The sequence below is a fragment of the Cloeon dipterum genome, chromosome 3 (assembly GCF_949628265.1).
Source record: "Cloeon dipterum chromosome 3, ieCloDipt1.1, whole genome shotgun sequence".
Lineage (NCBI taxonomy): Eukaryota > Metazoa > Arthropoda > Insecta > Ephemeroptera > Baetidae > Cloeon > Cloeon dipterum.
In genome coordinates, this window is record NC_088788.1 from 31,079,643 (window position 1) to 31,102,386 (window position 22,744).

A 22,744-nucleotide genomic window follows, 5' to 3' on the forward strand; every position below is an offset into this window, starting at 1 on the left:
TTTGAGAGCAAAAATTCTGGAAGAATATCAAAATGCGAGGAGGGATAGATGGTGTATTTATCAGAAAGCCCAAAAATTTAGTAATAAAAAAACAATGTTTTATTTAAATTCACACATCCAGTTATTGCAAAACATAACTCGTGACGGTTACACCTTAACGTTGTCTTTCAAGCCACAAACACGAAGTTTGCGCGGATATATTTTAAGTAGTGATGTTTATTGGCACTTACTGAGAGCCAGTTGAGAGCAGAGCAAGCAATCCTCCAGCAGAGAGAACGGACAACGTATAGTTCCTGAAAACATTGTCAGTACCAATTATTGTCGATTTCGATTTTAACCAAGAGATAAAGTTTGCAAAAATTTGGTTATAAAAATATATATTGCTTGAGAAAGATCCTTACACAGCAGGGGTGAAAGTGGTGAGAATATAGAAGCTGCACACGATGATCAACGCCAGGAAGATAGCGTTGTTGTAGAAGATGGAGAAAGTGGTGGCTTCGTAGTCAGCAACCTCGTTCTTCTTCCACAGGATTCTGTGAAAGAACAAAATATTCCACGTTGCCGTCTACATAAATTCGCATGTGAATTTTTGTACACACCTCTCGTCCTTTTCCTTCTTACTCATTTTCTTGTCCTCTGCAAGTTTCTTGGTCATTTCCCTAGTCACAGCCTCCTCCCGCTTGACAGCAATCTGGTCAAAATGAGCTTATAATAACGAATTTTTGTGGTCCATGTCACATTTTCACTGACCTTATGCTTCAGCACGAACTTGGTATTTTTATAGGCAAAAGCCACGAGATAAGTGCTCGCGCATGTAATGAGGATGAAGAGGAAGAAAGTGGAGTACAGGTCCATCATATGGATTCTCCAGAAGAGCCCTGCGACAGGTTATTTTAACTTCCAGTAAGTCCTGTTATGGTGAAACTCACAGATCGGAATAGCCGACACGATGAAGGCATTTCCGTAGAACAAGGCCGACGACTTGGTCGATACATTTCGGCTGAAATCTTGCAGCAGCAACTCCTCCTCCTTGGTGAAAGCGACAGGTTCCTTTTTGGCAGACATTTTCGGCGGTTTTCAGTGAACAATCTGTCCAAGTGTGTGAGCTCAAGTGACAGCGTCCAAACAGACCAGACGGCGAGCACTCTGCGAGTTGGTAAGACGTGGAAGAAGGTGTGCCGAGCAAAGAAGGCGTGCCGTTGCCACGACCATCTGTCGCCCCTACAAGTGCGCATGTGTGCGCAGCAATTTGTTTTGAAAATAAACCTCGTACCTCTGGCTCTCAGCTCTGGCCAGCTCTGGCCTCTGGGGTGAGCGAAAACGTCGTATCATAGTTGACAGGTGCGAAGTGCGAATGCGAACCCTCGGCGTGATGCGCCTAATTAATTGGATTGGGTTCGCCAGCGGGGTGTGATCAGTGGAGCATGATGGAATCCTTTCAAAGTACAAGAGCAGACTATCGGAGCTGGGTAATATGAGCACCATCGCCAGTTGAAAGGACACGCACGACGGTAGTGTGATTTCACATTTTATGCTGTCACTGCCGTGATGTAATTAGGCTGGTTTTAAGGGCTCAAAATACAAATTGCATTGCATGTATAGTAACAGGAATTTCACTGCCTGCAGAGACAAAATGATCGCTCACAGAAGGAAGCTGTCTGAGCTCCAGGACAAACAGGACGACGAAAACGGTGACAAGTATTTCATCGAGCAAAACGCCCAGGACGTCGTAGATTTTTCTTCCCAGTATGGAAGCGTTGACAGTATTTCATATACAGCTCATAATTTAACTGGGCCAAGCAGAGTCTTCCCGGCGTATGGGGATCATGCCGAAGCTTATAGCATGGTAAGGATTGGTTTATGAATATTATATTTATTGAAATCATTATGGATTTTCCTCTTAATGATTAATAGAGAACGTATGGAAAGTGGTGGGATCAAGCTCCTTCTGGAAGGAAAGAGATCCAGGGTCTTAACTGCAACCCAGTGCGCAGTCAAGATTTTGTTGGTATAATTTAATGATAATTATTTTAACGTTTGATATATGCCCATGAAGGCAGAAGCACGCGAGGTTGTCTAATTGTCTGACTATCAAATAATGCTGATTCCTCTCATTTATGCTGACAATAATGAGAAGCCTTCCAATTTGTTTTTTAAATGTCAACAAAATTTTCAGATGTTTCATTTGAACACAAAGTATATCCTTCGAAAATTACTTTGTATGAAGTCTACAACCCCGGAGCGCTTGTCAGAATTTGGGCAAAAGACCTGCATTCAAAATGGACTCTTCTCTATGAAGTCGATGTTCTCGAAACTCCACCACCAGCAGCTCGAAAATTTTCCCCACCATTGAACGAATGCCCTTTTCAAACCAGGTTTGTTTTGACTGTCATATTTTAGCTTTTTGTAAAATTTAATGGAATTATATGTAGTTTCATAAGGCTTGAATTTAACCACGAGCACTTGGAGTCTTACTATGAAATTGAGAGCATAGTTCTTGAAGGCTACACACGTCAAGTAGCAAACCAAAAGGTTAATCCATTTGCAAGGAAGCCGATCGGCGATATCACCAGAAAAGTGCTTAATTTGGACCTAGCCCAACTTTTGTCGTCAAGTGAATATTCCTCCAACACTAGTAGTGTTACAAACAGCTCATCTGAGGAGGATGAAGATCAAGAACTAAATGCTTTTGAAACTTTGCCAGTAAGGCGCAGATTCAAGGCTATGTTTAAACTTGAAATGACGTGTTTCTTATTCCCAGTATGAGGTGGTGATTAAAATATTCAGCTATTTGGACTTGAAATCGCTTTGTCGTTGCTGCATTGTCAGCAAGAGGTTTGAATCTGTTGCAAAGGACCTGACACTTTATTCTGCAGTGAATTTGAAAGTAACAAGAGCATTTCCATGATGTTTTTCTAGCAATCTCAATTTCTATCTTATCACAGAGTCACTGGAATTTGGTAAATGAGTCAGCCTTGCGATGCCTGGCGCTTCGATGTACCCGGCTGCAGGCGTTGGACTTGTCTTGGTGCAATAGCAAAAGCAACTTTGAAATGGCTTTTATCAAGTAAGCTAAAACTTGTTTTGACCATTTATCCACCAATAAAAATGCATGTATTTCCTTAGACTTATCTCCCATTGCGGAGTGACATTAAAAATTTTGAGACTGAACTCGTGCAAATTCATCACTTCACACTGCTTGGCTGAAATCGCTGACACTTGCTACCAACTCGAGGGTTCGTTTTTGTCCTGCTAATCCAATTAAGGTAAACCATTTTGTTCTTCTTCAGAGCTGAGCTTGCGAAAAATTCTTCCACCGTACAAGAGCCTGACGGGTTGGCATGTACTCTCCGAACTGACCGCTTTGAAATATCTGGACTTATATCATGTACCAATTAACACTCAAGAACTGATGTCGTTTTTGCCAAGCTTGACAAAATTGGAGCACTTGAATCTTGGTAGGCTCAGAAATTGACAATTGGGAAATAAAACCCTTTTATGTGTCATAACATAGGATCCTGCGCTGCCTCTCGCTTGACTCAGTTGAATATGGATATTGTAGCAGAGAGTTTGGCGAAAAACAACAGGAACCTGCGTTCGATTGATATGTGGAGGTCTCACTTGAGCATCACATCCATAGGTATAAAATACCTATCGAGGTGCAACAAACTCGAAGAAGTGGATTTGGGCTGGGCGTAAGTATTAAGTTTTTCATTGTTAAAGTGCTATGAACAGGGAAACACACTGAACTGCACTGGATTTTTAAGTTAGACACATCATGAATATGAACGAAAATCATCGCAAGAAAATTCAAAATTAGATTATTTTTTGTTGGTCTCAATTGGCTCGCATTGTTAAGGCATTCTCACGAGTGTCAAAGCAATAGGAGGTATTTGAGCAGTTCGGAGATCTAATACTGGCCACCCAATGTCAGAGATGGCAAAAAGTGGTTAGTTTAGTGACTCGAATTGCTCAAATTGCTCAACGGGCTGGGAGGCGCACCGGCGCCGACTCGCTACTTGCTGGTTTGCACTTTTCCAGCATGCGTGATTTGGCTTCACGGGACAAATGTCTAGCGTTTCAATGCAGTCCTCGGTGCGGAGGCAAGTGGCCCTTGAGTGGGCTGGGTCCCTGTGCGGCCTGGTGCGCCCATGTTATCCGTTCGCGGTGTTATTGGGACCCGGGTTTCAGCATTCGTGCTAGTGCAGTGCGCGCCCTTCCCGGTCCTAGGACAGGGATAAAAAGAGCAAAAAAAAAAAACAAAAAAAAAAATAAGCCAACAGTGACGCCAAATCAAATTACCACACTACTTGTCATTAATGAAATTTAGAATTGAAATTTGACTGGTTTTTTGCTTGATTCAGATTAATTTAAAAAAATCCTCATTTTTGAAATAGAAATGGTCAAATGTAGAAATTGTGGAATCAAACAATGCGAAAAAAATTATTGTCTCAAAAGCGCGTGGTATTATTTTTCTTTGATTTTTTTTTCAATTTTTCAATCCCTTGTTTGCTTATGGTCGTAGACATTGTACAATTAATATGAATAAGATTCATTGAAAATATTTACTGAATCTCAGTATTTTCAACTGCAGATTCGAAGTAATGAAATCCCAGAGGTGTGTTTGACTTTGACATAAAATGTATTCCCTTGGATGATTTATACAGGGAGATAGAAACTTTGGGTGATTGCATTCAGGAGTTAGCAAAACACTGTCCAAAACTGAAGAAAATATTCGTTCCTGCAATGAGGGGATTGACTGACCGTGACATCAACGCTCTGATCAACAACTGCCCTCTGCTTGAGCAAGTTGACGTTCTAGGAATCAGAAATATTTCCCCTGAAATATGCTTCAGGTAATTGAAACTCGGTCCATAAAACTAAATCCTCATTGTATCTTAAAATTGCACTGTTTTCAGACTGTTGACCCAGTGCCACAATATGCGGCTATTTGATGTTAGCTACTGTGATAAAATTACTAGAGCACACGTCGCCCTGTGGAGAGTTCAGTTCCCGCACGTCAGCATTAAACAGTGTACTTATTCCAGGCCAGATTCTATTGAGAATTTCATCTGATGTAGGATCTCATTATGCACTTGACATTGATAACCATTCCAAAGAAATTATCAATGTGTGTGAGTGCTGATTTGAAGCAGGGTTTATTTTTATATTGGAACAAATTTTAGGGAAAAAACTTAGTTTTGCTCCATGCTGTTTTTCTAACAATTTTATTTATACGTTAAGTGTCATAAAACGATATTCTCTTGTCTGAATTTACTAGATTAGATCTTACTCATTGTCAGCAATTTCACACCCATCGTGATATCAATACAATATTGTGTACCTGTTTCCATTTTTCAATTAGAAAAATATATTAATCACTGGTCTAAATAAGGTTGTAATAAATGACTAGATTTAAACTTTGGAATCCACCTTTTTATTTTTGTGCTGACAAACATAATCATAATGCAGATGAATGTAATACAACAATTATTTAAAAAAACGCTACCAAGAAAGGTAACAATTCTTTACACAAGTTTTGAACGAATGTTAATTAAACTAGCTCATTTGCGATACCCAGTAGATAATCCCAAAGAAGGATGTTTTAAATCACAAAGGAATGTTGCCATAAGCCTCAAATGTAGTTTTCACTATCTGCCAAAGGACCAAGATACAAAATTACATTGTAGAAAACTAGAATATGTGCAAAACTTATCTTAAATAAGGTAAAAAATAAGCACTTGTTTTTCCAAAATTGTTTCTTAGAAGCTGCATGTAAATCTCAAATTTTCTCAAGAGAATCTTTGTTCTGCAATAGTGATTTCGGTTTTTAAAACTTTCGTTTGTACTTTGGCACAAAAACGAGCATGGTTGCTACAGAACATGCACAGAGGTGTGTACATACAACGCTTTACACCCACAAAATATTCGCAAGCCAAGGAGTCAAAAGACCCATGATGATGCTGGAGATTAAATTGACACTGTGGTTGTCTAGAATTGGCACGCCGCTGATGTGCTTCACACCACGGCCCGGGCGTTCAACAATGCAGCCAGTCTTTTCTTCGACGCCTGGATTGCACAGTTTATACATGACCTAATGATTACTTTGAGTAATAATACCTGAGTATTGGAGGGTTGCGCCCAAAAGAGAGTCAACAACGCTTCCGACCAAGCCGGCTAATCCTCCAGCAATGATTAGAGGCCATTGGGGCGGACTCGAGAGGAGCGAGCTCGAGTCCACAAGCTGCACAACCGAAATGTAATACGCTACTCCAACCATCAATCCACCAAAAAAGCTAAAAAGCAAGCCTCCAACAGTCACGCCGCCGTTTGTACCTGCACCAGTATAGTTTAAGTTAGTGGAGTTGATGCTTTTCTCAACAAAGTTTTCACCTCTTGGTACTTTCTCTCTGGTGGTGATGAGGAAGGGGTTGGTGTTGCCTATTACTGAACCAAGTTCTGAGGCCCAGGTGTCACCATTGCAGCAGGCGAACGCTCCAAGGACACCCATACTCAGCCAAGAGGCCCTGTAGTCTCTGGAGAAGTCTACTGTTCGCTCTCCGCAGCCAGAGTCGATCAGGTAGAGGAGCGCAAGTTCAGTGGCCATGCCTCCGTTGCACAACACCTGGATCCAATTGCGCTGGCCACCTACCAATATTTCATTTCAGCAAATATTACTTTCAAATAAGTTATCAACGACCTTCTTTAAACTCTTTTTCAATTTTCCTTTTTTTATCGCTCCTATATTTAGTAGCTTTGGAGGAGGTGACAAAAAAGGTCATCAGACAAGCTAGAAATGAGTAGCTGCTGAGGGTAAGGACAAAGCCTACAATGAGACCTGAAAATAAAAACAATGTGCTTTAGACTCTCATAACAACATTTTCTTGCGGTTTACCTAGCACAGCTCCTGAAGTGTTCAAACTCCTTTTTTTCAAACCCCAGGCCACGAAAGCCAAAGGAATGACCATGGACATGAGCCACCGAGTAGGCGGAATTACAGAGCCACCTATCAATATCATTAATGAATTTAAGCCGATTATTTCATCATAAATGCTTCTAAAGCTTGTTAATACCTTCTCTGTGCATTTCGTGGCTTCCAGTGAAAAATGAGAGAGCCATATTTCCGATCCATAAGAACATAGACAGTGGAACTGCGACGGCAGCCAGGAGTATTGGCATTAGTGCAGACAGCACGGATTGCTGCTCATCCTTATTTCCCATCTTCAGTGAAATTACCAAAAAAAGCCTAGAACAAATTACAATAATTAATACAAATTTTAACTTGGCATTGTGATTATATGTATTTTATTTCTGAAAATACGAAATGATTAACACTTCATTTAAAAGCATTTTTGTTTTAAAATGATAAGATTACCGTTCATTTGCTAATGAAGGTGAATAGTATTACTCAAAATATGATTCACAAGTACGGAAAATATTTCCATAATATCAATTTTTACCTAAGACTCAGACAGCAAAAGCTTTTCAAATCTTGATTTAACAGTCTATCATTCCAGGAGATTTTGCTGATTGTCCAGGTGACAACGCCAAGAAGATTTTTACAGGGACAATAAGAGAGTCTAAAACAAACACAGTGATAGGTTTCTAAATTTCTCAAGACAGCACCTGCTCGAAGAAAATAAAAGATGCGAAATTCCAAGCAAAATTTATGAGCGCCTCTATCATTCCTATAGGGTTAAGCTTAAATGGGCGTGGCCACTTTCGTATCCTTTCTTTTTTTGCTGCTGCCTGGATGGGCGCTACCACTCCCCTCTCCAAAAATGATCGAAATGAAATGATGATTCAAAACGCTGCTGTGACCAGCTGACGAACGATAGTAAAATTAGTAAACACAACCACGAGGATGGAGTGCGATGAGGGAGCTGATAAAACTCGGGATTTAAACTCGTCCACTGTGTCGACAACACCGAAATTGTCCAAGAAAGAACGAAAAGCTCTCTTGGCCAGCAGAAAAAGCTTTGAGAAAAGTCTGAAAAATGTCATCACTAACCCTTATCCTGTGTATTGGTGAGCGAAACAATTTCATCGAGCTAGATCAAAATTTCTTTTGTACCTATGTATCTACATATTATAATATGTATTATGTATGAATATACATGATTTACTTACGCATAGTATGTAAATTACAAATATGTTTTATGCTTAATACATACGCTTTAGTTTAGCATGGTATATAAGCACAAACTGATTAACACCTATATGTAATTATTGTGGTGTATCTATCTACAATAACTGTCATATTTATTTAAGTATATCGAATACCAAACTCGAAAATTAAAAAGTTTTCCACAAAAATTTCCTGAAACTATAGAGAGATAAGAAATAATATGTATTATAATGTGATTAATATTTCTAAGCCACTATTTTTATTTTCAGGCCACTGGTAGAAAAAACTGAAGACCTGTTTGAAGCCCTGGAAGTGTAAGTGACCTATATAAATTGCTCCTATTAAAAAAAACATTTTTGAATACAATTTAAAATAATTTGATAAAAGCCTACATTTGCGTAGAATAATACACTTTAACATTTTTTTATCGTTGTAGACCACTCAAAACTTGCTGGATACCAATTGCGAGGTTGCAATTATCAGCTATAAAAGGGAAAAGCAGAGAGGAGAGGCAGGCTTTGAGGAAAAAAGTCGTAGAAGATGCTCAGCCAAATGTTGAGGAAGCTCGCAAGTGCAGGTCAATGTTGGCCATAGGCTTAAATGCTGTGTTCAGAGCTCTGGAAAGACAAGAGGTGGAAGCTGTATTGGTAGCAAATGACATTGATCCAAAATTCATGGCTCAGCATCTCATTCATCTTGCCTCACAACAATCCACTGTGATTGTTGTTTGCAACTTACGACAGCTAGCAAAATCTACAATTGGAGCAGAGTCAGCCGCTTTGGCGTTCAAGGTTTTTATTGTTTTAATAATTTTTAAAACCAATTAAATTCTGACTGTCCATTTTATCAGTGCTGCACAAGGTGTGAAGATAATCCATTCTTCAGTGCTGTGCAACTTATCAAAGAAAAAGCCTTGAGAGTGCCTAAACCAGCGACATTGCCTGATTTGTCAGCCAAAGTGAACAAGGAAGAACAACAAGTGGTGCCCAATACTGAAGACCTAGAGCTTAAAGAATGGCAGGAAAAGGTGGTAAGCATTAATTGGAACTTGAAACGGCCACTCTCCGGAGGCAAAGCGTTCTATCCTCGCGGTGATGAAACGAAATCGAAAATGGAAGACGCAGGTGAATTCATTCCCCTCAGCCAAGACAGTGCATTCCCTGCTAGTTTGGACAAGAGTGCGTATTTACCGCTTCGCGTTAAGAGGGTTCAGCCAAACAAGGAAAAAATGGCATTAAAGAGAGCCAAGAAACTTAAAAAGTGAATTAATGTGGGAGTGATGCCCAAGACAATTTTTTTCAGTGATTGTTTTGAATAAATCAAAGAGATATGCTTTGATGCAGTAATACTATTTTATTTACAAATTAAGTTCTATAATAAGTTAGTCTAGCACTAAAACTCGCAAATGATTATTATGAAATGGATTTATTGGCATTTACTTCAACTTGTAACATTTACAGACTCCTGTTAGCGTGATTTGACTTGGTCGTCATTAACATGGAGACCTTTGAGACCCATAGTCAACGAGACTATTTGTGGGCTTTGATCTTTAACTTCTCGTTTGCTGATAGACCTCTTCCCAAAAGGGCGTTTATGACCTGGACCTCTTTCGAATTGCCCTGAAATTTGAATTAAAATATTATGAATCCGTTAATAAACCTCTTGCGATGAAAGCACTTACACATGTGGAAGGGATGGTTTTCTGGGATTCCACTGTGTGTGGGTTTGTTGGTTTGAGGGCGTACAACATTTGGCTTTGGTTGAGAACTTTCTTGGCACCGCGGGTCATTAGAACCGGGGAAGCACCTAGGGGGCAGCGCCAGTGATGGGTCGAGGGCCGATGCATCGTCCTGGCACGTCACTCCGCCAACAGGATTAACCGAGCACCCTTCTGGCAAATCCTCTTGAACAATCGGTGGTGAAGGGTTGCAGGACGGGTCATTAGGGCCGCAGGCTGGGAGGTAGCCAGGGGCGGGAGTGGACGGGCGGTTAGTGGTTGGACGAGGGCAACGGGGGTCGGCACTGCCAGGGTAGCAATTCGGAGGACACCTCAAGTCAGTGGAACCTTCAGGAAGAAAATTCAGTGTTTCTATTCACTCGCGGTTCCCGGAATTCATTACCTGGCGTGCAAACAAACTGCGTTGTTGGCCTAGGCGTGGTTGTGGTCGGGCACCTCGGGTCCCTGCTTCCTGGATAGCAGTTAGGTGGGCAGCGTGAATCAGTGGAGCCAGGTGTGCAAACAAATTGTGTGGTTGGTCGTGGTGTCGTCGTGGTTGGACACCGTGGATCGCGGCTCCCGGGAAAGCAGTTCGGAGGGCACCTTGGGTCGGTTGAACCTAGTACAGCAATTTAATTAATTTCCCCCTTTTTGCTTTTCGATCTCAATCCATACCAGGTGTGCACACAAACTGGGTTGTTGGCCTTGGTGTCGTCGTGGTTGGACACCTTGGATCGCGGCTCCCGGGAAAGCAGTTTGGTGGGCAGCGTGGGTCAGTTGATCCTACACGATATAATTGAATTTTATTTACATGTTTTTTATTATGCAATATTTACCAGGTGTACAGACAAATTGGGTCGTTGGCCTAGGTGTAGTTGTGGTTGGGCACCTCGGGTCTCTGCTTCCTGGGTAGCAGTTAGGTGGGCAGCGTGGATCAGTGGAGCCAGGTGTGCAAACAAATTGTGTGGTTGGTCGTGGCGTTGTCGGGGTTGGACACCGTGGGTCGCGGCTGCCTGGAAAGCAGTTTGGCGGGCACCTAGGGTCGGTAGAACCTAAACAAAATATTTGCAGACTGCTTTTAACGATAGTAAAATTTCAATTTTACCAGGTGTGCAAACAAATCGGGTTGTTGGTCTTGGTGTAGTTGTGGTGGGGCACCTGGGATCTCTGCTTCCTTGAAAGCAGTTAGGAGGGCAACGTGGGTCCGTGGATCCTACACAAAAATTTTAATCAATTTAACTCCATTTAATACGGCAATTATAAAGAAACTTGGTGGTATTTTTACCGTGATAAATTGTCTTAGATTTTATCAACTTTTACCTGCCGTGCAAATGAATTGGGTCGTTGGTCTGGGCGTCGTAAACGTTGGAGTCGGTCTGCAGCTTAGATCGTTAGGTCCACAAGCAGGCAGATAACCTGGGGCGGGGGTTGATTTAGGGCAACGAGGATCTACAGAACCTGGTGAGCAAACAGGGGGGCACCTAGGATCAGTTGATCCAGGCGAGCATCTAAATTGAGTTGTTGGCCTAGGAGTTGTTGTAGTGGGACACCGTGGGTCTCTACTTCCTGGATAACAGTTTGGTGGGCATCGGGGGTCATTTGAGCCTGTAGCAAAAGTAGCATGGATTATTTCATAATTTCTCCATTAAATTAATGAAAAATGTATTTATCATATTAATCCAGATTATTTTTTTAAATTTTACCTTGAGTGCAAACGAACTGCGTAGTTGTCGGCCTAGGAGTAGTAGGTGTTGGGCACCTTGGGTCTCTGCTTCCTGGATAGCAGTTTGGTGGGCATCGGGGGTCAGTTGAGCCTATAGCAAAATTGGCATGAATTATTTCATAATTTATCCATGATATTAATGCCTAATCAGTCAGATTTTATTATTATTAATATTTTAATTTTACCTTGAGTGCAAACAAACTGCGTAGTTGTCGGCCTAGGCGTAGTGGGTGATGGGCACCGTGGGTCTCTGCTTCCAGGATAGCAATTGGGTGGGCAACGAGGGTCAGATGATCCTATAATCGCAGTCAATTTTTAATCATCATCTCTGCGCAATACTTAAAATCTTTGAGTATGTGCCTTACTCAATAGGCTCTTTATTATATCAAATTTTAGAAAATTTTGTTTCTGTAAGCTATAATATTTAAATAATATCATGTGTCTGTATTACCTGGAGTGCAGACGAACTGTGTAGTGGTTCTACGAGTAGTTGTGGTTGGCCTTGGCGTAGTGGGGGTTGGGCACCTTGGGTCTCTGCTTCCAGGATAGCAGTTTGGCGGGCATCGAGGATCGGTGGATCCTAGAATTTCAATCATTTGAAATTGCTTTTCAATAAAACTTTTCTGATTTACTATCCTTTTTGTAATTTAAATGATAACTTGCATTGCATATTGATTTATGGTTTTATATGATTTACCTGGAGTGCACACAAACTGTGTAGTGGTCCTTCTAGTGGTTGTGGTTGGTCTTGGAGTTGTTGGCGTCGGGCACCGCGGGTCTCTGCTACCAGGGTAGCAGCTAGGCGGACAACGTGGATCGGTGGAGCCTGCAAAATGTAAAATTTTAATTTCATCCATAGCATAAATATGCTATTTTTATTTCGTCATTTACCTGGAGTGCAAACAAATTGTGTCGTGGTTCTACGGGTAGTAGTGGTTGGTCTTGGTGTAGTGGTGGTAGGACACCGCCGGTCTCTGCTTCCAGGGTAGCAGTTTGGTGGGCAACGAGGGTCAGTGGAGCCTGTGTGATGGTAAAATTATGAGTTCTAGTTTCAAACATTGCCCTTCTCTAGCTCTCACCAGGAGTGCAAACAAATTGAGTGGTAGCCCTGGGAGTTGTTGTGGTAGGACATCTAGGGTCGCTGCTTCCAGGGAAACAGCTTGGTGGACAACGAGGGTCAACTGAGCCTAAAATATTTTTCTCAGAATTTGTTTCTTTTTCAGTGTTCAAATTACCTGGAGTGCACCTGAATTGCGTCGTTGGTCTTTGAGTAGTAGTCGTGGGACATCTGATGTCACGGCTGCCAGGGTAGCAATTTGGAGGGCATCTTGGGTCAGTAGATCCTATTGAGAGGTCAATTTGATTTAAAGATATTATTAATTTTAGAAAGATTGTATGTACCTGGAGTGCAGACAAATTGAGTTGTGGGTCTTGGAGTTGGCCTGGGTGTCGGCCTTGGTGTTGTAAACTCTGGTGTTGGTCTGCAACTGGGGTCGTTTGGCCCACAAGCAGGCAAGTATCCCGGGGCAGGGGTGGTTGGTCTGGGACATCTGGGATCAGTTGAGCCGGGAGTGCATCTAAATGGCGTGGTAGGTCTCTGAGTTGTCGGAGTTGGACAGCGAGGATCCCTGCTTCCAGGGTAGCAATTGGGCGGGCAGCGAGGATCAGTTGAGCCTAGAATTTTGATTCAGTTATAGCTACTTTTAATTTCTGGGTTTTATTATTTTTTGCAATATAGCTGTTTCCGATATATGTCGCTTTCTTTACTTAATTAAAATTTGCTCTATATCTTAATTTTCTACTATTTTGAACGGATTTTTAAAAAAACCTGAGGGTCAAGTATTACCTGGTGTGCACACAAACTGAGTTGTAGTTCTTCGAGTAGTTGTGGTAGGCCTAGGTGTAGTGGTGGAAGGACATCTAGGATCTCTAGAGCCAGGGTAGCAGTTTGGCGGGCAACGAGGGTCAGATGATCCTTAAGAAGGAATTATTTATAAAAATAATTCCATTGCGCCACTCAACGTTATTTACCTGGTGTACATCTGAACTGAGTCGTAGTTCTTTGTGTTGTTGTTGGTCGCGGAGTCGTTGTTTGCGGACACCTGGAATCGCGGCTTCCAGGATAACAGTTAGGTGGGCATCTCAGGTCAGTTGATCCTTTTATCAATTGATGAGCAAATATTATAATCTCCATATAATGAAAGATTCGTTGCTTTATACTTTAAATTTCTACGTTTAATGTGTTAGCAATTATAATTTTGTGCACATACTTTAATGTGTCTATAGCCTCTAGACGAAATGAAAATAATTGTTCAATCTGTATATCAGAGGCATATTCAAGGTGCAGTAAAAACAGAGCTGCTCCCAGCCACAAATAAATATTTTGCATGCTGCATAATCATCCGAAAAAACGTTCTATAGAACATACCTGGAGTGCAAACAAATTGTGTTGTTGGACGCGGCGTTGTGGTTTGTGGGCATCTAGGATCACTGCTTCCTGGGAAACAGCTGGGCGGACAGCGAGGATCAGTTGAACCTTAATAATAAATGAGTTAGTGATATTGTAAAATTTTTATTTTTCTATTAAATAATACCTGGCGTGCATCTGAATGGGGTTGTTGTCCTTTGCGTTGTTGTGGGTCTAGGAGTGGTTGTCTGCGGACATCTGGGATCCCTACTTCCAGGGTAACAATTAGGGGGACACCGAGGATCACTAGAACCTGCGAATAATGAAAAATTATTTGTATTATTTTAGACTGATTTATTTCACATTTTTTTAATTATCTAGATTTTATAGACTACTCCACAGATGAAATAGTATTTTTAGAAAATTTAATTAATTTTATAATATATTATTTTACCTGGTGTGCATCTAAACTGTGTTGTAGGTGGCCTCGTTGTTGTAAATCTCGTTGTAGTAGTTTGCGGACATCTGGGGTCTCTGCTTCCAGGGTAACAGTTAGGAGGGCAACGTGGATCGTTTGATCCTTTACGCGACAGCAAATTCAGTAAATTGCAAGTAGTTTAAAAAAAACGTACCTGGCGTGCACGCAAATTGAGTTGTTGGCCGTCTCGTCGTCTGAGTCGTTGGAGGCCTGCAGCTCAAGTCATTTGGTCCGCAAGCCGGCAAATATTCTGGTGCAGGCGTGGATTTAGGACAGCGGAGATCAGTTGATCCGGGGAAGCAGTTTGGTGGACACCGAGGGTCAGTCGATCCTAATTTGAGATTCACGCTATTGTAATTCAGTCCCATACAAATGTATTATTAAAATGCTTGCCTTGAGTGCAAACGAATGTAGTTGTCGGGCGGGGAGTCGTTGTCTTCGGGCATCTAGGGTCACTGCTGCCAGGGAAGCAGCTTGGGGGACACCTGGGGTCAGTTGAGCCAGGAGTGCACCTGAATTGTGTTGTTGGCCTCTGTGTAGTTGGTCGTGGAGTTGTTGGCCTTGGCGTTGTTGGTCGTGGAGTGGGACAGCGGACATCCCTACTGCCGGGGTAGCAGTTTGGTGGGCAGCGAGAGTCGGTTGAACCTATGCAGTTAAATCATTTTTATTTAACTTAAATATTAAAAAAAGATGAAATGGGTTTTTTTAATTTTCACTCTCACAAGATTTTTTTTCTTTAGTTACTTTTTTCTATTTAGTTTATAAGAAAGAATATTTAACAATCAATTTTCATATCCATGACAAACGAGTTTTACTTGGTTGCATTATATTGTTTTTCATTTTCGTATCAAAAATGAATTTTTATGTTTGAAAGCAACTTTATTTTCTGTAACGCAGAAATGAAAAAAATTGAAGTTTTGTCCAATAATGGCGCATATTTTTTTGCGCGTCTGGGATTTTTGCGATCAAAACTAAAAAGGGTTATGATATTTGATAAAATTATATCTCATATTCATATATATTTATGTAAATTAAAGTAGTAATTTTAATTTAAAAGTTTTAGCAGAAAGTAACCAAATGAAGAAAAACTAATCTTTTAGACTCGCTCACCTTGAGTGCAAACGAATGTAGTTGTCGGGCGGGGAGTCGTTGTCTTCGGGCATCTAGGGTCACTGCTGCCAGGGAAGCAGCTTGGGGGACACCTGGGGTCAGTTGATCCAGGAGTGCACCTGAATTGAGTTGTTGGCCTCTGCGTTGTTGGTCGCGGAGTTGTTGGGGCAGGGCAACGAGGATCTCTACTGCCAGGGTAGCAATTGGGTGGGCAGCGAGGGTCGGTTGAGCCTACGGTAGTTTATGGATTTTGAGGAAATTAATAAACTTGCAAAAGGAGAAATTGAAAGAACAAAGCTTAATTTAACGATTGAGTGGTCCAACTTTACATAAAAAATGTTATAAGAATTATGCGATTGTTTTTAACAGCTCTGATTGAATGAACTAAAAATTTCCATCCCGTGTCAGATCCGAACTGATGTAATAAAATATATTGTTGCTAATAATTCACCTGAAGTGCAAACTAATTGCGTCGTTGGACGGGGAGTTGTAGTCGTGGGACACCTGGGATCTCTACTTCCAGGGAAACAGCTAGGGGGACACCTAGGGTCGGTTGAACCAGGTGTGCACCTGAATTGCGTTGTTGGTCGTTGAGTTGTCGGAGCAGGGCAGCGAGGATCTCTACTGCCAGGGTAGCAATTGGGTGGGCAGCGAGGGTCGGTTGAACCTGCGGTAGTTTATTGATTTTGAGTATATTAATGAAATTGCAAAACGAGAGATGGAAAGAACAAAGCTTAATTTAAGGATTCGGTTCAACTTTACAGAAAAAAATGTGTTTAAGCAGTATGATGCGATTTTTTTCTCAAAACAGTTTCAGCTCGGATTTAATTAAAATTTTCTTCCCAACAGATCTGAATAGATGTACAAAATACATTGTTGCTAATAATTCACCTGAAGTACAAACAAATTGCGTCGTTGGACGGGGAGTTGTAGTCGTGGGACACCTGGGATCTCTACTTCCAGGGAAGCAGCTTGGGGGACACCTAGGGTCGGTTGAACCAGGTGTGCACCTGAATTGCGTTGTTGGTCGTTGAGTTGTTGGAGTAGGGCAGCGAGGATCTCTACTGCCAGGGTAGCAATTGGGTGGGCAACGAGGGTCGGTTGAACCTGGCAATGAGTAAAATAATATTTAGCGACAAAGTTTTTAGTGTGATGGATTCTATTTATTATTATAATTTTAACCTTTTTTCATTTTTCAAACGAGCATGATCCTTTTAAATCTCTGCGATTTACCGTGAGTAAAAACTTCTGACTCTACAATTATTATCTTAATAATTATACTTCACTCCTTTTTGACTGCGTTAATTGGAAACAGGAGTTGCGGTCGAGGGTGTAATTTGTAAATTTAAAGGAATGTATTGCTCTTTATGTGAATTGACTCACCAGAAGTACAAACGAATTGAGTAGTCGGACGAGGTGTTGTGGTCGATGGGCATCTGGGGTCGCTGCTGCCAGGGAAGCAGCTCGGTGGGCATCTGGGATCAGTTGAGCCAGGAGTGCACCTGAATTGTGTTGTCGGCCGCTGCGTTGTTGGTCGTGGTGTGGTGGGGGTGGGGCAACGTGGATCCCTGCTGCCAGGGTAACAATCGGGCGGACAGCGCCGGTCGGTGGAGCCGGGCGTGCACCTGAAGACGGTCGTTGGCCTCACGGTCGTTGGTCGAGTAGCTGGCCTCGTGAACTGCGTTGTTGTCACCGAAATGCACGCAGGGTTGGGCGACCCCGGATAACAAGGTTGCGGAGTTGTTACCGTGATGGGTATTTCGTTGGAAGAAGAGCAGCTGCCATCGCATCCTCCAGAGCAAATCTCGATGTTGCATGTCAAATAAACTTGGGGCGTATCAGGGAACTTGAAAGCGGTTAGGTTGTTGTAGGCGATGATCGTGTCACCTTCTGAAGTCTTTTGCCAGAAGTGAATGAACTTGTGCCTCCTATGTTAAAATTTGAATAGAATTTTTAACTTTAAATATATTAAACTTACTTAGGACAACCCTCAGAATCCGAGAGCTGCAGACTTGAAGTTTCAAGCGCGTCATATTTATCGCTGTCGTAAGCCCAGCAATCTCTAACACGCAGATCGTATTGGTTCGCCTCGTCCTTCAAGTAAACCAGGACTGTCAGCGTCTCGCCAATTTTTATATTATCTTCCAGCTCGGCAGTCTGTAGATAAATTCACGAATTAAAAAAAAATCCAAAAGGCTTCACCGACGCCTTCTTACGTTTGGGTACTGCCCTTTGCGAATGTCCATCCAACAGTCGACCGACTTGCCGCCTGCGGTCGGGACCGAAACCACCTCCAGCATGTCAACCACGAAGGGCTTGAAAATGACCTTCTTTTGCTTGATTGCCGCAGCAGTCGTCGCGCAGGACAACTTGCGAGCTGTGTCCCAAACTTCCTGCACGACGCCGTCCGTCTGGATGACGATGACGTTGTCCACAGTGGCTCCTTTAGTCGTGCCACAACCACTTGTCGGAATTGTGAATTCAAACGAACTCCTGCCTGAATTTTCCGCGACATATCTATAAGAAAAATTTCCATTCAAGCGTCGAATGAGAATATGTTGCAAATAGGCACCTGCACTTGGGGTCATTATAGTACCCCTTGCTGAACACTACTCCGTGGAAGGGAGCATCAAAATCTAAGTTAACTTTTATGGCGGCGTCTGTGCACGCAACATCTAAGCGAGAGATGTGTGTGTGATGGTGGTGCTCGCGTTCCGGGCGCCTTGCTTCCTTTGGAACTTGTAGCTGGTTCAGCGACCTTGAAAGCTCCTCCACTTCATCTTGGAAAAGCAGTTGGCTTTGAGCTGCCTAAAATTTTAATTATTATTTCGGATTTTGTCGTACCGATAATAAGATGAAAAATTTATTTTATAATTCCTCTGAATATTTTGTGTAGCCTTCCTTAGTTGGGGCGAATTTTTAAAATTTATTTCCAAAATTAAATGAAAGGAAGTGTGATCTTCTAATTTATTAGCTTAAAATGTATTAATGTCTATAGTAAGTTATAAATTGGAAAGTAACAACGATAGAATATTGCCTGCATAAAATTAAGAAAAATCACAGTTTCAACACTAAAATAATAGGCCTTTACACAACTCTGCTAATATCGGCGCTTCAGAAGTGACGCCAAAATTCCATAACTCCACAACAGGTTGCCCGTGACCCTGTGTTTCTATTAGATTGTTTGTGAAATAGCCATAAAAATCGCAGCAGGCGTAGGTTTTGTAGTGAAAGATCATATCATATATGCGAGAGCGATATGGGATGCGCTAACGTGAAGGAGACGTGTTGTTGTACGCGTGCCTTTCTAATTGCGCGGCTCGACCCATGCGGATGGATCGGCAGACGCTGGATGGCCAGGTCGGGGAACATCTCTTTCACTATCTGTGTCACATATGCACAAGTTGCACAACAAGTGTCAAGAAGGCCGCCTTCTTCTATCATTAATTGGCAAACATTCACTTTGTGTAGCTCATAAAAGGTCAGCTCAAAGATACCGAGAGTGACCCGACGCTGACCCCATGGGAATCGAAATTAAAATAGCGAGCAGTGACTTTTGCGAGAACTTACCTGTAGGGCAAACAAGCCGAGCAGACACACCTTCCAGCCTAACATCGTACTCCTGAGGAAAACCGAAAATCAATTATTGGAATTTTGATTTTCCAGGAAATGTAAATTTTAAGCACCTAACTTAAAAGCACAGGCTGAAGGTAAAAAATCAGTTTTAATTTTTATCACTGAAACCATGCAAAACTTAAGAACAACTTTGCTTACTTCTGTTACATAAAATCAACATTTTTAACTTGAACTAACTTTGATATAATTGTTAATTTTCTGTTTTTAAAAATAATAGTTTGGAAACGCGTGGAAGAATTCCTTCATTTAGTCATGATTGAGACCTATGAACTTTAAAGCGTTAACAAGATGGGCTTCTGAGTTTTTTATATAAATTTAACTCGCGGTTATTAGGTCTTTAGTGAGCGTAAAACGACACTTATCGTCACTCGTATCTTTGTACTGTATAAATTTATTATATTCTTTGTTTGCGTAGGATAAACAGCCAAATTAAAAATAGTTTATTGCATGGCATGACCTTTACTCTTTGAACAAAGGTAGTAAATCGTGTTTAAGTCTGTTTTTGGTTTATCAAAACTGTTTGTAAAAAGTATGCTGAAAATTGTATAAAGACATTGTAAATAGATTGAGAAGTAATCTACCCCAATTTTTATTTTATGAGCTGTATTGTAGCCACCCTTCCTTTATCAAGAAAACTAATCAATGTCCTTAATTTTTACAGTAAGATTTTAATTTTATTCTCTTAATTTGACTTTAATGGATAAAAAGAATGAAACTCTAATTTATAAAGCAAATAATTCAGACAGTGCAGAATATTGATATGTGATCATTTGCTGCGCTTCTGGTTATAAGCTAAGAAGCGTAACAAGTCGTTAAGCACTTTTATGCTATATATGATTGATAGTTCTCCCTCTTTTTATGGCTGATATCTCTTTTAGCTAGCTTACAATTAGTGATAATCGTGTTTCTATGCACAACATACAGTAAGAGATGTTTTTAATGTTTCCCAAAAGTTTAGTAGGGAAAACTATTATTTTTCGTCAAAATAGAAATGCGTAAGTGATACCATGGGTTAATAACAAATATATATTTTTTACAGAAAATGTAATTTATTAATTTTTTTCTCATTCACTCCTATTTTTCCTAACCATTACATTTTACTGGTTGTGCATGGCGTTTAAATTTAGCTCAGTGCTTACTATAATAAATTCTTTTATACCAAATAAATGTTATATATATGCAGCCTATACTGAGCTGTATGCAATAGAGCGGATGATTATGTGTGCGCGCGGGTTATGTTACTGTTAACTTTTAATATGCGCTTTGCAATAAAAAATTTTCATATTAGATCAAAGCAAAATAATGACGACGAATATTTTATACTATGGTTGAGAAAAAGGAAATTTTTGAAATAATTTATTTTGTACATTTTTTTGTAAAATTGGAGGTGATAATTAATTTTACCCGTTTATTCACGCGCGAAGTTAGGAAATGATGTCTGTGTACCGATTAAGAGTTTTATTGATTGAGATATATTCCGGATGGAGCTGGCAATTAAAGATTTCATTTAAGACCAGGAAATAAAATTGTAAATAAGCTGTGCAGAATCAATTGTAGCGACACAAGCCAGTGCTACAATATAATTGATTCTGTTATTCGTATTTCTGCATAATTTATTTAAATTTGGATTTCCAGGCAGTATAATAAGCAAACAGAAAATGTCCAGCTCTATCAAGAATTTTTCCAATTAATATCAATTTATTTTTATCATTAATTTTAATATGTTGGTTGTTTGAATTTTAACTTTGTTTCTTGTTTGAAGTCATATAGACTGAATCAATATGGAATTATAATTGCCAACTTAAGTTCACACATTCATTAAATACCTGAGTGAATACTTAGGATAAAACAATAAATTTTATAAAGCATTTTTGATCCTCATAATATCACGATCGAAAAAAAAACATTAGTATCAAGGGCATTCATTGCTAAGTCTCGGTGAAAATTGCGACCGATTATTTTAAATACCAGAAAATCTGCACACACTAATCAAAAAGCAATACGCACGGATGATAAAGTCAATTCTATTAGCACTGAACGTGTAACAAATTCCGTACCTGTGTAGGTGGAGACTCCCTTTTCCAGTGAACCGTCTTCCTCGATGTCCCAGCAGAAAATTGGCGCACAAAATCACAGAATCCGAACTACATGAATGTCTTGCTAGTCCAGCGGCCCTAGGGATTTATAGTGGGGCGGGGATGGACTGGGCTGCAGCATCTTGCAGACAATACAGGTGGGGACCGGCGACTTCTTCGCACATCCCGCCGACCAAATAAGTGAACGCACAGCCTGCAGTATAATTGCCTATGGCCTACCTTTCTTTCATTCAGCAAATCGTTTATGCGTTGCATAAGTGCAAATCTCCCCTTGCATCGCATGAAATTATATCGCTACGAACGAATATGTCAGCAATTTTATTGCATTCTCCATAAATCAATTATAAGAAATATCAAACCATAAAAATTAACACAAACTTGTTAATTGTCAGGGTTGAATGCTGCCTGTTCTTTCATTAATCATTTCCTGGAAGATTCAATATTTGCACAATCATTACGCACAATCTTGCAGGGATTTTTGCACCATTTATTTGCAGTGAACATGAAAAAAATATTTTACTATGAATATTTCAGTCTTTTTTTCAAAATTCGATTCGAATTAAGATTTAAATATCAGTTTAAGTGATTTACACTTGTGCGTTGAGCTCGCCGATTTTCCTAAAGTTTCCCCCAAATATACTGCAAACATCGGTTTTACTTTTAAGTTTTTACTGCTATTCCTTTTTGCTCAGGTTAATCAGTTCAGTCAGCCTTTTAAAATGTAAATAAATTTATTTTTTATTAAAACTGATGCACGTGGTCGCTCTACTGATTAAAGCATATAAATGCAACCCTCCAACTCGTACAGATTGGCTTTTGTTATTTTTGAGCCTGTCTTCTTCAAGGTTGATTATGCACCTTTGACGAATGTTTTCTTAAAAATTGAACCTGGTTTGCTTACAATCCTTCTTACTTTATTATTTTTCGGTCATATATTATCATGTTATTCTTGTAGAATATAAAAATTTGTCGACGAAAATCCGCTAAAAACCTAAAACTTTTGGTTCCCTAAAAAATATCAAAAAAGCGGAGGAAGATTTTATAAATCCAATTTAATGGGAACGGTTTCATTTACATTACAGCAAAGTTTTAGTCTGGCGCGCAACTCCCCGGTTTAGAAAATTACATGGAGTGACCTATTATTACTATATTAGGTTTGATTCAAATATTTTTATTTGCATGAAAATGTTTACATAATAAAATATTTTGACATCATTTCGATATTACACAAATGTTACTCCTTTTTCTTTTAATTCTTGCAATTAAAATCAGCACAGAAGAAACTCGTTGTTGATGACATATGTCACCAGTGATGCTTTTTTTCATAAGATTGCGGGAGCATTAAATATTCATAAAGGTAAACACTTAACCTGATGCGCGTGTGCTAATACAAAGCCTATTTAAACGATGCAAGCAAAAATAATCGCTTATTTATGGTAAAACAAGTGT

At 40.3% G+C, this 22,744-nt stretch overlaps 5 protein-coding genes across 10 annotated transcripts; 2 read left to right on the plus strand and 3 right to left on the minus strand.

The window, feature by feature from the left end:
• Nucleotides 1-76: 76 nt before the first annotated feature.
• LOC135939429 (translocon-associated protein subunit gamma) lies at nucleotides 77-1,173 on the minus strand. The gene is made up of 5 exons (XM_065483818.1): nucleotides 930-1,173; nucleotides 751-878; nucleotides 600-691; nucleotides 402-533; nucleotides 77-293 (listed from the first exon to the last, which is right to left on the minus strand). The coding sequence occupies exons 1-5, from the start codon at nucleotides 1,063-1,065 to the stop codon at nucleotides 227-229; spliced, it is 555 nt and encodes a 184-aa protein (XP_065339890.1). The 5' UTR covers nucleotides 1,066-1,173; the 3' UTR covers nucleotides 77-226.
• A 117-nt stretch (nucleotides 1,174-1,290) lies between these two features.
• Fbxl4 (F box and leucine-rich-repeat gene 4) lies at nucleotides 1,291-5,428 on the plus strand. 3 transcript variants are annotated; one of them, XM_065483814.1, is made up of 12 exons: nucleotides 1,291-1,550; nucleotides 1,627-1,846; nucleotides 1,915-2,008; nucleotides 2,177-2,375; nucleotides 2,433-2,703; nucleotides 2,762-2,887; nucleotides 2,946-3,067; nucleotides 3,127-3,236; nucleotides 3,291-3,458; nucleotides 3,515-3,695; nucleotides 4,668-4,856; nucleotides 4,920-5,428. In XM_065483814.1, exons 2-12 carry the CDS (start codon nucleotides 1,634-1,636, stop codon nucleotides 5,074-5,076), a joined length of 1,830 nt encoding a protein of 609 aa, XP_065339886.1. In that variant the 5' UTR covers nucleotides 1,291-1,550; nucleotides 1,627-1,633; the 3' UTR covers nucleotides 5,077-5,428. The 3 variants fall into 3 exon arrangements, with proteins under 3 accessions (XP_065339886.1, XP_065339887.1, XP_065339884.1); XM_065483815.1 differs by having other exon boundaries at nucleotides 1,291-1,469; XM_065483812.1 differs by having other exon boundaries at nucleotides 1,292-1,511.
• LOC135939427 (transmembrane protein 19) lies at nucleotides 5,415-7,704 on the minus strand. Its single transcript, XM_065483816.1, has 7 exons — nucleotides 7,461-7,704; nucleotides 7,074-7,246; nucleotides 6,896-7,006; nucleotides 6,701-6,838; nucleotides 6,394-6,648; nucleotides 6,121-6,336; nucleotides 5,415-6,069 (listed from the first exon to the last, which is right to left on the minus strand). Exons 2-7 carry the CDS (start codon nucleotides 7,219-7,221, stop codon nucleotides 5,912-5,914), a joined length of 1,026 nt encoding a protein of 341 aa, XP_065339888.1. The 5' UTR covers nucleotides 7,222-7,246; nucleotides 7,461-7,704; the 3' UTR covers nucleotides 5,415-5,911.
• Nucleotides 7,705-7,787: 83 nt separating this feature from the next.
• On the plus strand, nucleotides 7,788-9,470 carry LOC135939428 (uncharacterized). The gene is made up of 4 exons (XM_065483817.1): nucleotides 7,788-8,028; nucleotides 8,398-8,442; nucleotides 8,565-8,919; nucleotides 8,979-9,470. Exons 1-4 carry the CDS (start codon nucleotides 7,865-7,867, stop codon nucleotides 9,390-9,392), a joined length of 978 nt encoding a protein of 325 aa, XP_065339889.1. The 5' UTR covers nucleotides 7,788-7,864; the 3' UTR covers nucleotides 9,393-9,470.
• Nucleotides 9,471-9,537: 67 nt separating this feature from the next.
• Nucleotides 9,538-21,411, minus strand: zye. 4 transcript variants are annotated; one of them, XM_065483792.1, is made up of 31 exons: nucleotides 21,257-21,411; nucleotides 19,134-19,185; nucleotides 18,136-18,371; nucleotides 17,780-18,080; nucleotides 17,542-17,720; nucleotides 16,947-17,491; nucleotides 16,455-16,670; nucleotides 16,015-16,230; nucleotides 15,564-15,794; nucleotides 14,847-15,098; nucleotides 14,608-14,784; nucleotides 14,430-14,555; nucleotides 14,163-14,288; nucleotides 13,997-14,104; nucleotides 13,600-13,725; nucleotides 13,415-13,543; nucleotides 12,970-13,242; nucleotides 12,804-12,911; nucleotides 12,648-12,755; nucleotides 12,460-12,588; nucleotides 12,266-12,394; nucleotides 12,020-12,148; nucleotides 11,754-11,864; nucleotides 11,549-11,659; nucleotides 11,166-11,450; nucleotides 10,951-11,058; nucleotides 10,682-10,897; nucleotides 10,521-10,628; nucleotides 10,249-10,464; nucleotides 9,810-10,193; nucleotides 9,538-9,747 (listed from the first exon to the last, which is right to left on the minus strand). In XM_065483792.1, the coding sequence occupies exons 2-31, from the start codon at nucleotides 19,176-19,178 to the stop codon at nucleotides 9,596-9,598; spliced, it is 5,580 nt and encodes a 1,859-aa protein (XP_065339864.1). In that variant the 5' UTR covers nucleotides 19,179-19,185; nucleotides 21,257-21,411; the 3' UTR covers nucleotides 9,538-9,595. The 4 variants fall into 4 exon arrangements, with proteins under 4 accessions (XP_065339864.1, XP_065339865.1, XP_065339867.1 ...); XM_065483793.1 differs by lacking the exon at nucleotides 16,455-16,670; XM_065483795.1 differs by lacking the exons at nucleotides 16,015-16,230; nucleotides 16,455-16,670.
• Nucleotides 21,412-22,744: the final 1,333 nt, after the last annotated feature.

What these genes read in the sequence shown, in the direction of transcription:
- LOC135939427 (XM_065483816.1), bottom strand. Translation starts at nt 7,221, where the DNA reads ATGGGAAATAAGGATGAGCAGCAATCCGTGCTGTCTGCACTAATGCCA. An exon ending in CCACGAAATGCACAGAGAAG is followed by an intron (nt 7,007 to 7,073) that starts GTATTAACAAGC and finishes TGATATTGATAG; the next exon opens with GTGGCTCTGTAATTCCGCCT. An exon ending in TGAAAAAGAGTTTAAAGAAG is followed by an intron (nt 6,649 to 6,700) that starts GTCGTTGATAAC and finishes AAATATTGGTAG; the next exon opens with GTGGCCAGCGCAATTGGATC.
- LOC135939428 (XM_065483817.1), top strand. Translation starts at nt 7,865, where the DNA reads ATGGAGTGCGATGAGGGAGCTGATAAAACTCGGGATTTAAACTCGTCC. An exon ending in AACCCTTATCCTGTGTATTG is followed by an intron (nt 8,029 to 8,397) that starts GTGAGCGAAACA and finishes TTTTATTTTCAG; the next exon opens with GCCACTGGTAGAAAAAACTG. An exon ending in CAGCCGCTTTGGCGTTCAAG is followed by an intron (nt 8,920 to 8,978) that starts GTTTTTATTGTT and finishes CCATTTTATCAG; the next exon opens with TGCTGCACAAGGTGTGAAGA.
- LOC135939429 (XM_065483818.1), bottom strand. Translation starts at nt 1,065, where the DNA reads ATGTCTGCCAAAAAGGAACCTGTCGCTTTCACCAAGGAGGAGGAGTTG. An exon ending in AGTTCGTGCTGAAGCATAAG is followed by an intron (nt 692 to 750) that starts GTCAGTGAAAAT and finishes CATTTTGACCAG; the next exon opens with ATTGCTGTCAAGCGGGAGGA. An exon ending in ACCACTTTCACCCCTGCTGT is followed by an intron (nt 294 to 401) that starts GTAAGGATCTTT and finishes CAATGTTTTCAG; the next exon opens with GAACTATACGTTGTCCGTTC.
- Fbxl4 (XM_065483814.1), top strand. Translation starts at nt 1,634, where the DNA reads ATGATCGCTCACAGAAGGAAGCTGTCTGAGCTCCAGGACAAACAGGAC. An exon ending in ATGCTTTTGAAACTTTGCCA is followed by an intron (nt 2,704 to 2,761) that starts GTAAGGCGCAGA and finishes TCTTATTCCCAG; the next exon opens with TATGAGGTGGTGATTAAAAT. An exon ending in ATTGGAGCACTTGAATCTTG is followed by an intron (nt 3,459 to 3,514) that starts GTAGGCTCAGAA and finishes GTCATAACATAG; the next exon opens with GATCCTGCGCTGCCTCTCGC.
- zye (XM_065483792.1), bottom strand. Translation starts at nt 19,178, where the DNA reads ATGTTAGGCTGGAAGGTGTGTCTGCTCGGCTTGTTTGCCCTACAG. An exon ending in TATAATGACCCCAAGTGCAG is followed by an intron (nt 18,081 to 18,135) that starts GTGCCTATTTGC and finishes TTTTTCTTATAG; the next exon opens with ATATGTCGCGGAAAATTCAG. An exon ending in GCAATTCAGGTGCACTCCAG is followed by an intron (nt 12,756 to 12,803) that starts GTAATTTGAACA and finishes AAAATATTTTAG; the next exon opens with GCTCAGTTGACCCTCGTTGT.